Source organism: Gadus macrocephalus, chromosome 11 (assembly GCF_031168955.1).
Source record: "Gadus macrocephalus chromosome 11, ASM3116895v1".
Lineage (NCBI taxonomy): Eukaryota > Metazoa > Chordata > Actinopteri > Gadiformes > Gadidae > Gadus > Gadus macrocephalus.
The window spans coordinates 4265632-4277112 of NC_082392.1; the positions used below are offsets into that span (position 1 = coordinate 4265632).

The 11481-nt window shown below is 41.5% G+C and overlaps 2 protein-coding genes across 2 annotated transcripts; one reads left to right on the top strand and one right to left on the bottom strand.

Moving 5' to 3' along the window:
• The first annotated feature begins 1348 nt into the window (after positions 1-1348).
• myl7 (myosin, light chain 7, regulatory) lies at positions 1349-3021 on the top strand. Its single transcript, XM_060066063.1, has 7 exons — positions 1349-1503; positions 1811-1912; positions 2136-2211; positions 2360-2464; positions 2544-2622; positions 2715-2763; positions 2869-3021. Exons 1-7 carry the CDS (start codon positions 1501-1503, stop codon positions 2971-2973), a joined length of 519 nt encoding a protein of 172 aa, XP_059922046.1. The 5' UTR covers positions 1349-1500; the 3' UTR covers positions 2974-3021.
• A 1443-nt stretch (positions 3022-4464) lies between these two features.
• Positions 4465-11036, bottom strand: agpat9l (1-acylglycerol-3-phosphate O-acyltransferase 9, like). The gene is made up of 14 exons (XM_060066062.1): positions 10884-11036; positions 10218-10523; positions 10055-10118; positions 9040-9188; positions 8434-8579; positions 8142-8216; positions 7943-8032; positions 7748-7841; positions 7167-7282; positions 6849-6904; positions 6531-6616; positions 6173-6301; positions 5946-6025; positions 4465-5713 (listed from the first exon to the last, which is right to left on the bottom strand). The coding sequence occupies exons 2-14, from the start codon at positions 10359-10361 to the stop codon at positions 5608-5610; spliced, it is 1335 nt and encodes a 444-aa protein (XP_059922045.1). The 5' UTR covers positions 10362-10523; positions 10884-11036; the 3' UTR covers positions 4465-5607.
• Between the last annotated feature and the right edge of the window lie 445 nt (positions 11037-11481).

Genomic DNA, 11481 nt, shown 5'->3' on the forward strand with positions numbered 1-11481 from the left:
AATCGATCAATAAAGAACCCCCCACGCACGGACGCAGGCACACACGCACCTCGGATACACGCACACACAATGACACAGGGAGAGGCTTTTATTATTTGTCTGAAATCAATCAGTTTATTTCACCAACTGCGCCATAAACATTCAACATCAAAATTATTTCAACATGGGCTTAGGCAGATAGGCCTACATGCACCGAAAACAGACCTCTATTTATTTATTTATTTATTTATTTTACTGAACACAGCATGCATGACGGTGAACTAGACACATCAAAAAACATATCTTCACACGGTATGTCTTTTTACAATTTATTCGTTACCAGCATTCGTAGTGTTGATCAGCAGAGAAATAGTCCGCCAGACGTTGACGTCGCTTAGCAACCGAGGACGCTGGGGTTGATAAGTTACCGGACAACTTGAGTGCTACGATAGAAAAAAAAAATCGACTTACCTTGACAGCGGTCATGATATGCTTAGCAACGGTGAATTTTCAAAAAATATTCACCACCGGAAGTTGTGAAGGCCCATGCAAGTGAACGGAGCGTTCAACAGCAATGAGAAGAGCTGTGTAATAAATAACGATAGTCACATTCATTATTCAATATTTTACGTGACTCAGACTATTCAACGATTGTTGCCCATCCCTACCTTCTAAGATGTCTAAGTCTGAAGTATGGGGATATTTTGGGTATTTAAAAATACTGCGATAATACCGAAAACCGGGATAATTTTGGTCTCAATAACCTTGAGGTTAAATTTTCATACCGTTACATCCCTAGACTGTAAATATAATTGCTAGATAATTAGGTATGTTCGTTTTGATGTGTTTTGAAAACAAGACTTTCATTTGTATTTCAGATTAATTTAAGATTGAAGCGAGACTGAAACACTTTTGAGAGACAGCTGATCCTCTACAGCAAGGTTTTAAAGACTGTTTCAACCTGTAAATAAAGATTTTTTTAATGTCTCCGGTCCAAAAAGGTTTTGTGTATTTCTTCCACGAGAAAAACTCAGATTGGTTGCGTAGACTTTTACAAATAGAGTGCTGAAAAAGCAATTAAGATTATCCTCACAATTTTCAACGTTATTACTAGGTCATCAACATCAACTTTTCAGAACCTTTTGTGTCCATACTTTCTATCGTTCTGTCTGCATTCAACCATGCAGTGAAATCGACTTTTACTAGTAACCTGCAATCAATTCCAAACAGTTAACATGATCTTAATGTGGTGGACCTGTGGTTCTGGTCCCTGCCATCCCCCCTTCTGGTCCTAAAGGAATCTGTGGTGCACCACGTCTTATCTCTCCCGCTCTCTTATCTCAGACATGGACCAGAGAGAGCACCAGAGGCAGTGTAGGTGTCCATGTAAGGGACTATACTTTCCACCATAGGCTATTATAAGAAGCTCGGAGATAACATGGGTCATATATTAACCCTCCCTCAGCATCAGCCCTAGTCCGGACCTCAACTGATTTATTACACACACTCACTCATCCTGAAATGGTAAGATAGTCAACCCCACCCTTGTTTCATTGCAATGCTATTGTTAGTTTTCTGTCTAACATTCTAACATCCTCACATTCTTAAGGCTTTTGAGAGTGTTAACGTTTTTAACATTTATTTATTAATAATATAACCGAAACATGCATTATCAATCCTGCAAAGATGGTGAAACCATGTTAACTTTTGTGACTTATATGCTTGCATGAAGAAACCATAGTATTTCAGAAGTTTAATTTTGTGTCTACACTTTGATTGTTATGTTCAAGCTGTCGTACTAAACGATTGTGTTTACACTCTGTGACGGAAGGCGAGCAAGAAGGCTGCTAATAGGAGACAGCGCGGAGCCCAGAAGGCTTGCTCAAATGTCTTCTCAATGTTTGAGCAGTCTCAGATACAGGAGTTTAAAGAGGTAGGATAACCTGCAATTACTATGTGGACTCCAAGGCAACCGTAGGAGAAAGATTATTGAGACATGTGTGAACCAATATTACTGTAACTATTGTTGCTCACTTTTCTGGTTTTGAAATTGGAACAAGGGATATACAATAATTTGTTAAATAATTACCATTATAATGGTTAGAATTGTCAATATTTCTTTATGTTCCATAATGAATGCCTCCGTTGTTCTGCAGGCCTTTGGCTGCATTGACCAAGACAGAGATGGTGTTATCAAAAAACAAGACCTAAAGGAGACTTACGGACAACTAGGTTCTGGCTCAGTGTTTTCTTTCATCTTTTGCTCACTGACCTATCCATAATATAATATCAATTCTAAAATGTTCAAAAACATAGTTGTGACAAACTTCAGTTAACCTCCTTTGCCATGTTATCTTATGTGTTTGTGTGTGTATGTCAGGAAAGCTCAATGTCAATGATGAAGAACTAGAAGAAATGTTGAACGAGGGAAAGGGTCCGATCAACTTTACGGTGTTCCTGAGTCTGTTTGGAGAGAAACTAAACGGTGAGACCTGCTAAATGATAAGACACAACAACTCTTAAGCCATTGAAGTGGAATTGGGTGATCATGTTCCCCCTTCCAGGTACTGACCCGGAGGAAACCATAGTGGCTGCCTTTAAGCTCTTTGACCCTAATGCAACAGGCTCCATCAACAAGGATGAGTAAGAAAATATTCCCTTGCACTCAATCATATCCGGCATTCACCATTTATTATTTTATGAATTAACGTTCCGCCTTTTCTTTTTAAATCCAGATTTAGGCGGTTATTGATGAACCAGGCTGACAAATTCACAGGAGAAGAGGTTAGTATTTTACATTCTTCACACACATGTTTTTTGTTCCCAAAACAAAGACATTCGGTATTGGTTCAGAGCTATGTGTTTTAATGGTCTAACCTGATCACCTAGGTGGACCAGGCGTTTGCAGTAGCTCCGATAGATGTGGCTGGAAACCTGGACTACAAGTCTCTCTGCTACATCATCACACATGGAGATGAGAAGGAAGACTCCTAAACATATTATGTTGGTTGTCCTGGTTCTAATAAAGTCGTTCAACTAGTGTTTCAGTATATTTTCCATAATATGGCCACATTTGTTGTGTTGTAAATTGAAAATGTACCGGGTGGATTAGTTGCCAAAATGGGAATTATAAGTAAACATGACGGGCAACTGGAGATTCTGTACCTTTTTACATAATTTAAGCAAAATAAAGTGTGTTTTGAGAAACATGTTAGTAGAATAAACGTATACATTTCTTGAGCGAAGCCTTGAAAATATCAAAGAAAAAATTATATTAAGGATCTTTGAAATCAACTCTGCGGTTCGAAAAACTCTTCAGAGACCCTTCATGAGATCAACATTCAGGCATCCCAACACATTCGGGACGAAATGCAATTCCAATCTTAATGGTCAATGTTGCTATGGATACAACAACAAACCCCCCAGCCCCCCCCCTCCCTTCCATAAATTCCACTCCCAGGCAGTGTCCTTGTTCACAAAGACACAGACAGCAACACCGATGCGGCTTTAAAGATAGACTCTTAAGCTGTTCCGTTTACCAAGAGCCAAACATCAGTACTTTTACAAAAAGTACTTTTTTTGAGGGTGACATGTAGGTCTTGTCACAACCATGCCCATTTCCTCTGGAGCAACCGGCCGAGTGGCCCCAGGAATAGACGCAGCTATAGCCTGGTCACCGGACGGGGGGACGAAGGAGACCAAACGGTACAACAGGAGCCACGACTCCTACCTAAAACGGTGAGCACAACTCTTTTCAATAATTTTTAATGCCGCAAGCGACGTACTGAAAGGTACTCAAAATATATCATTCCACACTGCGTGAAACATTTAACCTGACCTGGGACATCTCAATTAGGCATTATTTTGTGCAATCTCTGGCACAAGAATTTCTTCGGGATTAATACATTTGTATCTTATCTCATTGCCTACCCAACAAATTGTAATGAAGGAAATACTCTTACAATCGGAGTTCAGAATGAGAAATTGAAAACAATGAGCTACATTGGGCAGAACATCTACACTTTGAATTACAGTCCCTTAAGTACGCACCGTCTTATCAAAGTGGTGTATTTTCAAGGCCTTCTGTTTAGGGGTCATTTGAAAAGTAACAGTCAACCATTGCTTAGCAATCAAGGCCCTGTTGACACAGGGTGCCTGAATCAACAGCAACCTGTGTGTCGTCCGAACAGTGCAGCTTAAGATAATGACATTAGGCATTCGTCAGCCTCATAAATGTCTCATTCGGCCGTGTTTCTCTTGGCTGCCCTGCTCAGGACAATCCAGTCATGCAGAAATCAATGCTTGAAAGCTATAAGTGGACCGTTTGTGCATCTTCATTGTTTTAGGGCCGCCTTCAATGCTTCCGGTTTGTCGATTACAAAAACACAACGTTGCTCTTCCGAAATGTAAACTATTGGTTTCTCCCTTTGGGCAGGTATCTGGATTCTACACAGAGACTAAGGCAGGGAAGCGATGGCACAGGGGTAAGTGGTGTATCCGTTTTACAAAAACACACAATGGACTCAGTCTTATTATGTATCCACACTTTTCACTGACATTTTGGAAACACCCCAACACCATCAACTGAAGAGTTGGTGTCGGTTATTTATTAAAACCCATATTGTCTGATTTCATCCCAGGATGCCAGTCCCCCACACCATGGCGAGGATGATGGTGAGAAACATTGAATTGATAGATCAAGCTAAATGACTCAGGAAGGCACTGAAGGTTTTTTTTTACATTTTAAAAAAGGGATCACAGAGAAGTCTCAAGGCAGCGACGATGAATCGGAAGAGAAACCGCCAAGTGACAAGAGTTTAAGGAAGTCCAAAACATGCACCCTGCTATAAAGACCACCCATCATCTACTGACTTTGTACGTCTGCAATGCCTGACACCATGATGTATTATTTCATTTGCCAACACCTCCCTGTTGCATTTTTGTGACCTTTCACCTTTGGACTGGAAGATTGGTAATTGTTTAATGACTGGTGAGGTTTTCCTTAATAATAAAAAATGTCTCCCTGCCATTTTTAACTGTTTTAGAAGTAAATTATTTACTACAGTCTGAGTGATACGAACCTCCCTCTCTAGGCTATATATGCTCAGGCTGCATTCCTTTCTTGCTCAGATCTGATCTTGTTTTTCTTACATTGTAAATGACGATGCCTTGTAACCTTCTGAAACAGTTTGGCAGTGAAAATGTATCTTGGCTTTCCGCCACTAGATGAGAGATAAAGGGATAAATAGAGAGATAAATAGATTGGGAAAGAGAAATATGGTGGGACGCATTGGAGAAATATTAGAAAAGATCTTAAATTCATTCTAAAATAACAAGATTGTTTCATAATGTTTCCCAGTTGGGCATCAAAGGTAAAATGGCATCACAAAGGTGAATCCATTTAGTTTGTTCGGTCTGTTTATGTTCTTCATTACTCCATTTAAAAGATACCCATGCTTGTTGTTGTCGAAAATCGTTCCTTTAACAGTCAAAAGTAATCCATTCCGGTCCTGCGACTCTTGAGGACATATTCAGTCAGTGGTATTCAACGTCCAGTCCAATCAAACAGCCATCAGCCATCACTTGCTGAGGACAAGTCTGTTAGCGACCCACTGCACTTTGACCCCTTTAGTCACTGTTGCTGCTGTCGTCTCCAACCATCATACTGCTGTACTGCTTCTGCTGCTCCTCCTTGAACGATTCCTTGACCTTTGCCCTCTTCAGGCCACCATCCCTGCAATGGGGGGGGGGGGGGGGGGGGGGCGGAGACAGGCACAGTGTTTTAATCATTTAAGAATGATTCTTCTGTGCTTTGTAACAGCACGTGAAGTATAAGCCTCACATACCTTAAAGGGAGTGTGTGTGTGTGTGTGTGTGTGTGTGTGTGTGTGTGTGTGTGTGTGTGTGTGTGTGTGTGTGTGTGTGTGTGTGTGTGTGTGTGAGTGACAATGAAAGGGAAGACTTACCATTGCAGATCTAATAGTCCACCCTGGTGAGCAATGGCTGATTTAACTCTGTTGGCAAACCGGACTGCGTCTTCGTTCTCCTGTCGTCATTATCATCAATAACAGAACAAACAAAACCGTAATGAACTTTGCGCCGAGGTGATCAAGCACTACAAGTGTTTTGGGTTGACACAGAAACGTGTAGAACTGCAGCTGGATGGTTTTGGTTCTATGGTTGTCAGACGGACCTGTTGATGCATGGGTGGCAGGTACCAGACATCACAGACCAGCGCCCAACTGGTCATCATCCTGAGCAGGTAACTGACCATGTTGTACTTTGAACTGTTCCAGAAGGCGTCTCCAAACTTCAGGTCATACTGTGGGACGAACCAGAGAGGACTCATGGTAATGTTTTATGCATGAAAAACTCTCAACCCTACAGGTTGATTAATCTGTGAGTGATAATATACCACCCTCACAGTGGTATATTTATGTTAAATAAAAAAAAGACGGCTGCAGTAAGGGAATTCCACAGAAGTCTGAAGTATAAAGTGAAGACGTGCCGTGACGCAGGGTCAACGTCGACGTGCATGTGGAGTTGCGTACCTTAATGGCGACTGGGTATATCGTTCCTCCAATCTCAAAGCTTCCCTTTTTGAACATCATCACAGAGGTGTTGTTGACGCAAGTGCCTGTAGGAGCCAGAGACCGACCACTCAGGTTAGCCAAAGATAAGTCACGCTTTCCAAATAAATAAAAGTGCAGCCAAAGTTGTTTTCATCTTATTTTTTCTTGGCGCAGTGGGACCAAACAGCCGATATTGGGGCAGACCCAAGATAACTAGAAACGCTCCCTGTGTCCCATCTGTTACAACAAGAAACTCTGGTTCACCGATTACTGGATTGTTGCCATGGTAACACTTACCCTCTGGGAAAATCAGTATGGGAAGTTTTGTCTTGTCATTTACGTGGTCGGTCAACCTGCAGTAGAAGAAGCGTAGGCGAGTTGTCATGGAAAGAGAATTAACTGAAAAAGAGTCAAGGTGTTGATCCTTTAGTGGATGTGTATAGGAATAGGGTCATATCTGAGGTGTAATAGCATCAATATATTAAGCAGCAGCTTTGAAAGGAAATACCAGTACCAAGCCAAGGTATCACACACTCAGAGAGCATACAGGGAAACCTCTTTAACACTTGATCTTTACTGTCACTTGTATAACTGGCATTCTTGGGACAGAAATACCTCTTGGTCACTAGGTGTCGATCTTTCATCTCAGCCCTTTCGAACCAGACATGAGGACAGGATCGCACCATGGCTCTCTGGAGCACTCCCATCAGCCCCCCGTGGATCTGGCCCACCTGAGGAATACATGGCATCCAACTGTTTACAGACGTACACGCTACTTCGTCAGGGCACCACCATTTTTGTTCGAAATATTTTTTTTTTATGTAGTTTAGCGCATCTATTAAGAGAGAATATTCCAGGGGTGAATGGGTTATGTACTTTAGACAAACGAAATTAATCATGGATCCTTAGCAACACACACACACACACACACACACACACACACACACACACACACACACACACACACACACACACACACACACACACACACACACACACACACACACACACACACACACACACACACACACTTTAAGTAGGTAGGCGTCTTCCTCAAAAGGTTGGGGCTTCAAACGATAATCAAAAAGGGTGATCGGCTGATTTAGTTGCAGATTTAAGAGTTTTGATTTCTTTCTTGGTACATGGGACCAGTGTACATATGTTCCTTTCTCGTGGCAGGATAAGAGTTCAAGTACCATGGCGTAGCATCCGTCATTACAGAGGATCACAATATCAATGGGAGAAGTGTGATTGGCCACACAGATCCCTCCCTTCTGGGGTCGGTTTTCTCTGTGGGAAGCAGAGGAGGAGAAGGAGATAAGGGCTGAACATAATACAGCACCATTCCTACTTTAGGGGTTCATTAGACGGCAAAGTGTGTTTTCACTCACTTGTTGTGATACTGAATTGCTGCAGAAAGACCCCGGGCACAGATCCTGTAGCACATCAAATGAACCCACTCGCTCAGCCAGGTCTTAATCCTGTCAACATAACCACAACAAGTGACCCCTGGGAAGTACGGGGGAAAGAAGTGCATAGAAAGCCCAAACGAGATCACCACTGAGTAAGTACAGTTGGTTTGGTAATGACCTTCCGTTTGGTAGAAGCCCGACCGCAGATGTTCCTATGACGAGCCAGGAGAGACCGATAGTAGCCAGGGTAATTCTGAGTGAAATAAAAAAACACATGTTTTTCCATTGGGTTGCTTTAAACATGAATGGTTCCACAGCACAAAATGGAGTCTTTTTATAGAAACGTTTTATCACGCAGGAATAGATCCTGGAATTGAATTGATTGCTGATGATGATGACTTGACTGCTTTCTATTGAGCAGGGTAGTTAAGACAGGACATAATGATGATTATACGTAGGGTTTTGCGAACCTGAGCGGGGCGAGGATGCAGTATCTGATAAGGACGCCCAAGCCGTACACCAGAGTCAGTTTCAGGCTGATATAGTGGAAATCGTTGTTGGTGCGGGTCAACAGGTTCCATGACACCAACTCCTCAGAGGAGAACCGCTGGGTCACCTTCCAGACGACGAAAACGATACGTTATACAAAGTAAGATGTCTGTCGACCTAACCGTCCATCTCAAATACAATGGCCACCTCAAATGTCAATATGTCAAATGTCAGATACTTTTTGCATTTATCTTTTTAATGCAATTTTATTACTCAAAATGTATCCAAAGATGTATTTTTTTGCCTTTGTATATATATATTTTTTGTTTTATGTTTTAATCTTTGTGATTCCTATGTACTTTTTGTTGTACCATACACAGTTTTGGTCTTATCTTAATCACGTACAATTGTATTCATGTAATTTAAAAATAAGTTTATTTGGGAATAGGCCTATTCAGACCAATACTAAGAGGAACATACATAAATACATACATACATACATACATACATACATACATACATACATACATACATACATACTACTTCGATAACGGCGCTTAGGGGACAATGTAAGGCAGTCGATTTACCTCATCTTCTACAATGCTTTCAATGCCTTGACGGGTGAAATAGAAAGAGTCACTGAATGTGAAGTCGCCACCTAGCGGTTGTTTTGGGCGACTGCGTCTGAGCTCCTCAAACTCTTTCTCCATAGAGTTGTTCCCCCTCTGGATCAGACCTGATTCAGTAGAAACAGAACAGAACATTTCCAAATCATTTCCAAATAATAATTAAGGCATTACAGAGGAATCAAAGCTCTGGGTAACGCAGGGATCAGAGAAATTAACCCCCGACTCTCCTATCCTCAAAGATAACCCATAGTTTATCTTTAAATCGCACACACAGATAACATCAACAGACAATCATGGTTCATTGGCCACTCTTAAGCAATCCCAATCCTCCAGTTATCCAATATTGCCCTCTACACAGGGTGACAGACTAAGCTGGACATCCCTCGTCATCATCAGGCTAGTATCTAGCCCTACAAGGGCCAAAGTCCAGAGCTAATGGTGTTCAACCAGCCCATCTCAGCCCACACATGGCCTTGTCTGTTCATATACCTATGGAATAAAAACATTTTCCTGCTGCTCCTCATGACACCTTTTAAGAAATAAAACATTAACATTGTTTGGACCTTGTAATTCTGACGGTTGCTGCTGACACAACGTGTGTGTGTCTAAGGAAGCGTAGCTTTAAGGCCAGTGATTGATAACGTTGAGTAATAGCGGGTTGTCAATGAGGCAATCTCACATACTCGTCATAGCCTTAATAAACTCGCCTAACAGACGTCTAGAAGACTGATCCGAAAGCAAAGTACCCAACGCCTAAAGGACTTTTAAAGACAATGCACGATTAAAGACATTTGTTACACAAATGCAGGAAACACATTGAGTAAGCACCAACTTTCAAAATCAAAAAAAGGGCATGTCCTGAAGTGAAAAACCTTTCCCTACAGCATATGTATCTTCCGTTATTAAGTGTACTACTACTGTACATCTATCCACTGATCCGTCTATCTGCTGATCAATCCGTCTGTATACTCACTGCTAGATGGTGAAGCTTTGAGGGCATGGTCCTCTGTGTTTTTGCGCATCTTCAAAGTGGCCCACTGCAGAAAAAACAGTCATGGGAAAGTAGAAGTAGCAGTAAAAATGTATGCATTGAAGTCCCACAGGGTGTGTGAGTGTGTTTGTGCAGCTGTTGGTACCTCCAGTGTCTTCACCAGGATGGTCATGTAGGTCTCTGAGACGCCCAGAGAGAAGCCAAACATGGCGGGCACCATGATTGATGCCAGGAGTAGGTACAACCAAGTCTTCAGCCCCCACAGGGTTATAGCCCATAGATCATCCATCGTATACGTCCTCTATGACACAGGAATGTGTCCAAATTCCGTCTCCCGATATTTATATATTATAAATAGATATTTGTAGATGATTGTCATTGAAGATCAAGGGCATCAGCTAAAAGTGTTGCAGATATAGTCTGTGAAGTAATTTGTACTGCGGGGACACATCTGAGGAATAATACATAAGTAAACACCATCAATCATAACAGGTCAAATACAACAAAAGCATTTCGCTAAACGGCAATGACATTGGACTCAAGTTTATGATCCTCATAAAATGACCCAACATGACTTTTACATGATTTTCTTGTATGCAGAAGTCCTGTGGAAGGTTTCACCAAATTCGTGGACCAGAATTTTTTTTTAGAAACTCGTGCAGACATTCGTATCTGCTTTAGTATATGCAACTTGCTAGTAAACGCGATAGGCTACATACACAATGTCACATGTTGCAACATATTTCACTGTTTAGGTGAGGGTACATGCAACTATTAGTTAGTCATGTTTTAAAAGCACGACGGATCCTACCGTTCAAACGTCCACCCGCTGCACTGCTTGAACAGGAACAACATAATTCAGGGGTTGAGTGACACATCTTTCCGACACGCCCATTCAGTTCTCCGTTTCAAGACCAAAGTTCATAGAGTGGTGCTCCCCTTGTGGCGAGAGAGCGAACTCCGACACGTGGAATGTGTAGCGGTCGTATGGGTTAACATATTTCAGATATAGTGCAGTCAGTAAGGCCTATACCCAATAGTCTCGAAACTTGCTTAATATTTTAAATTATACGGGTTCAATTCCCCACAACAACAAGTAACAAGTAATGGCCATTTCAACTCGTTAAGGCCTGAAACTTCTTTAAATCCCCTACTATATAATCAGAATATATAAAAGGCTGTAGGTCTGTGGCGAGTAGTGCAACACTCTTTCGGTCTACTGTCCTAAGAATAACTTACAAAATGTCCTGATTATTTTCCAGGACCAGACATTTCACAGTCTGTTGCACATTTTTGTAAGGGGGGACATCAGGGAGTCCGTTTGGTTATGTCTCCGGTAATGATAAGAAATATTCGTTGTTTTATTGAACAAAAGATCCTTAGATCCTATTGTAAAGGTGTTACATTAC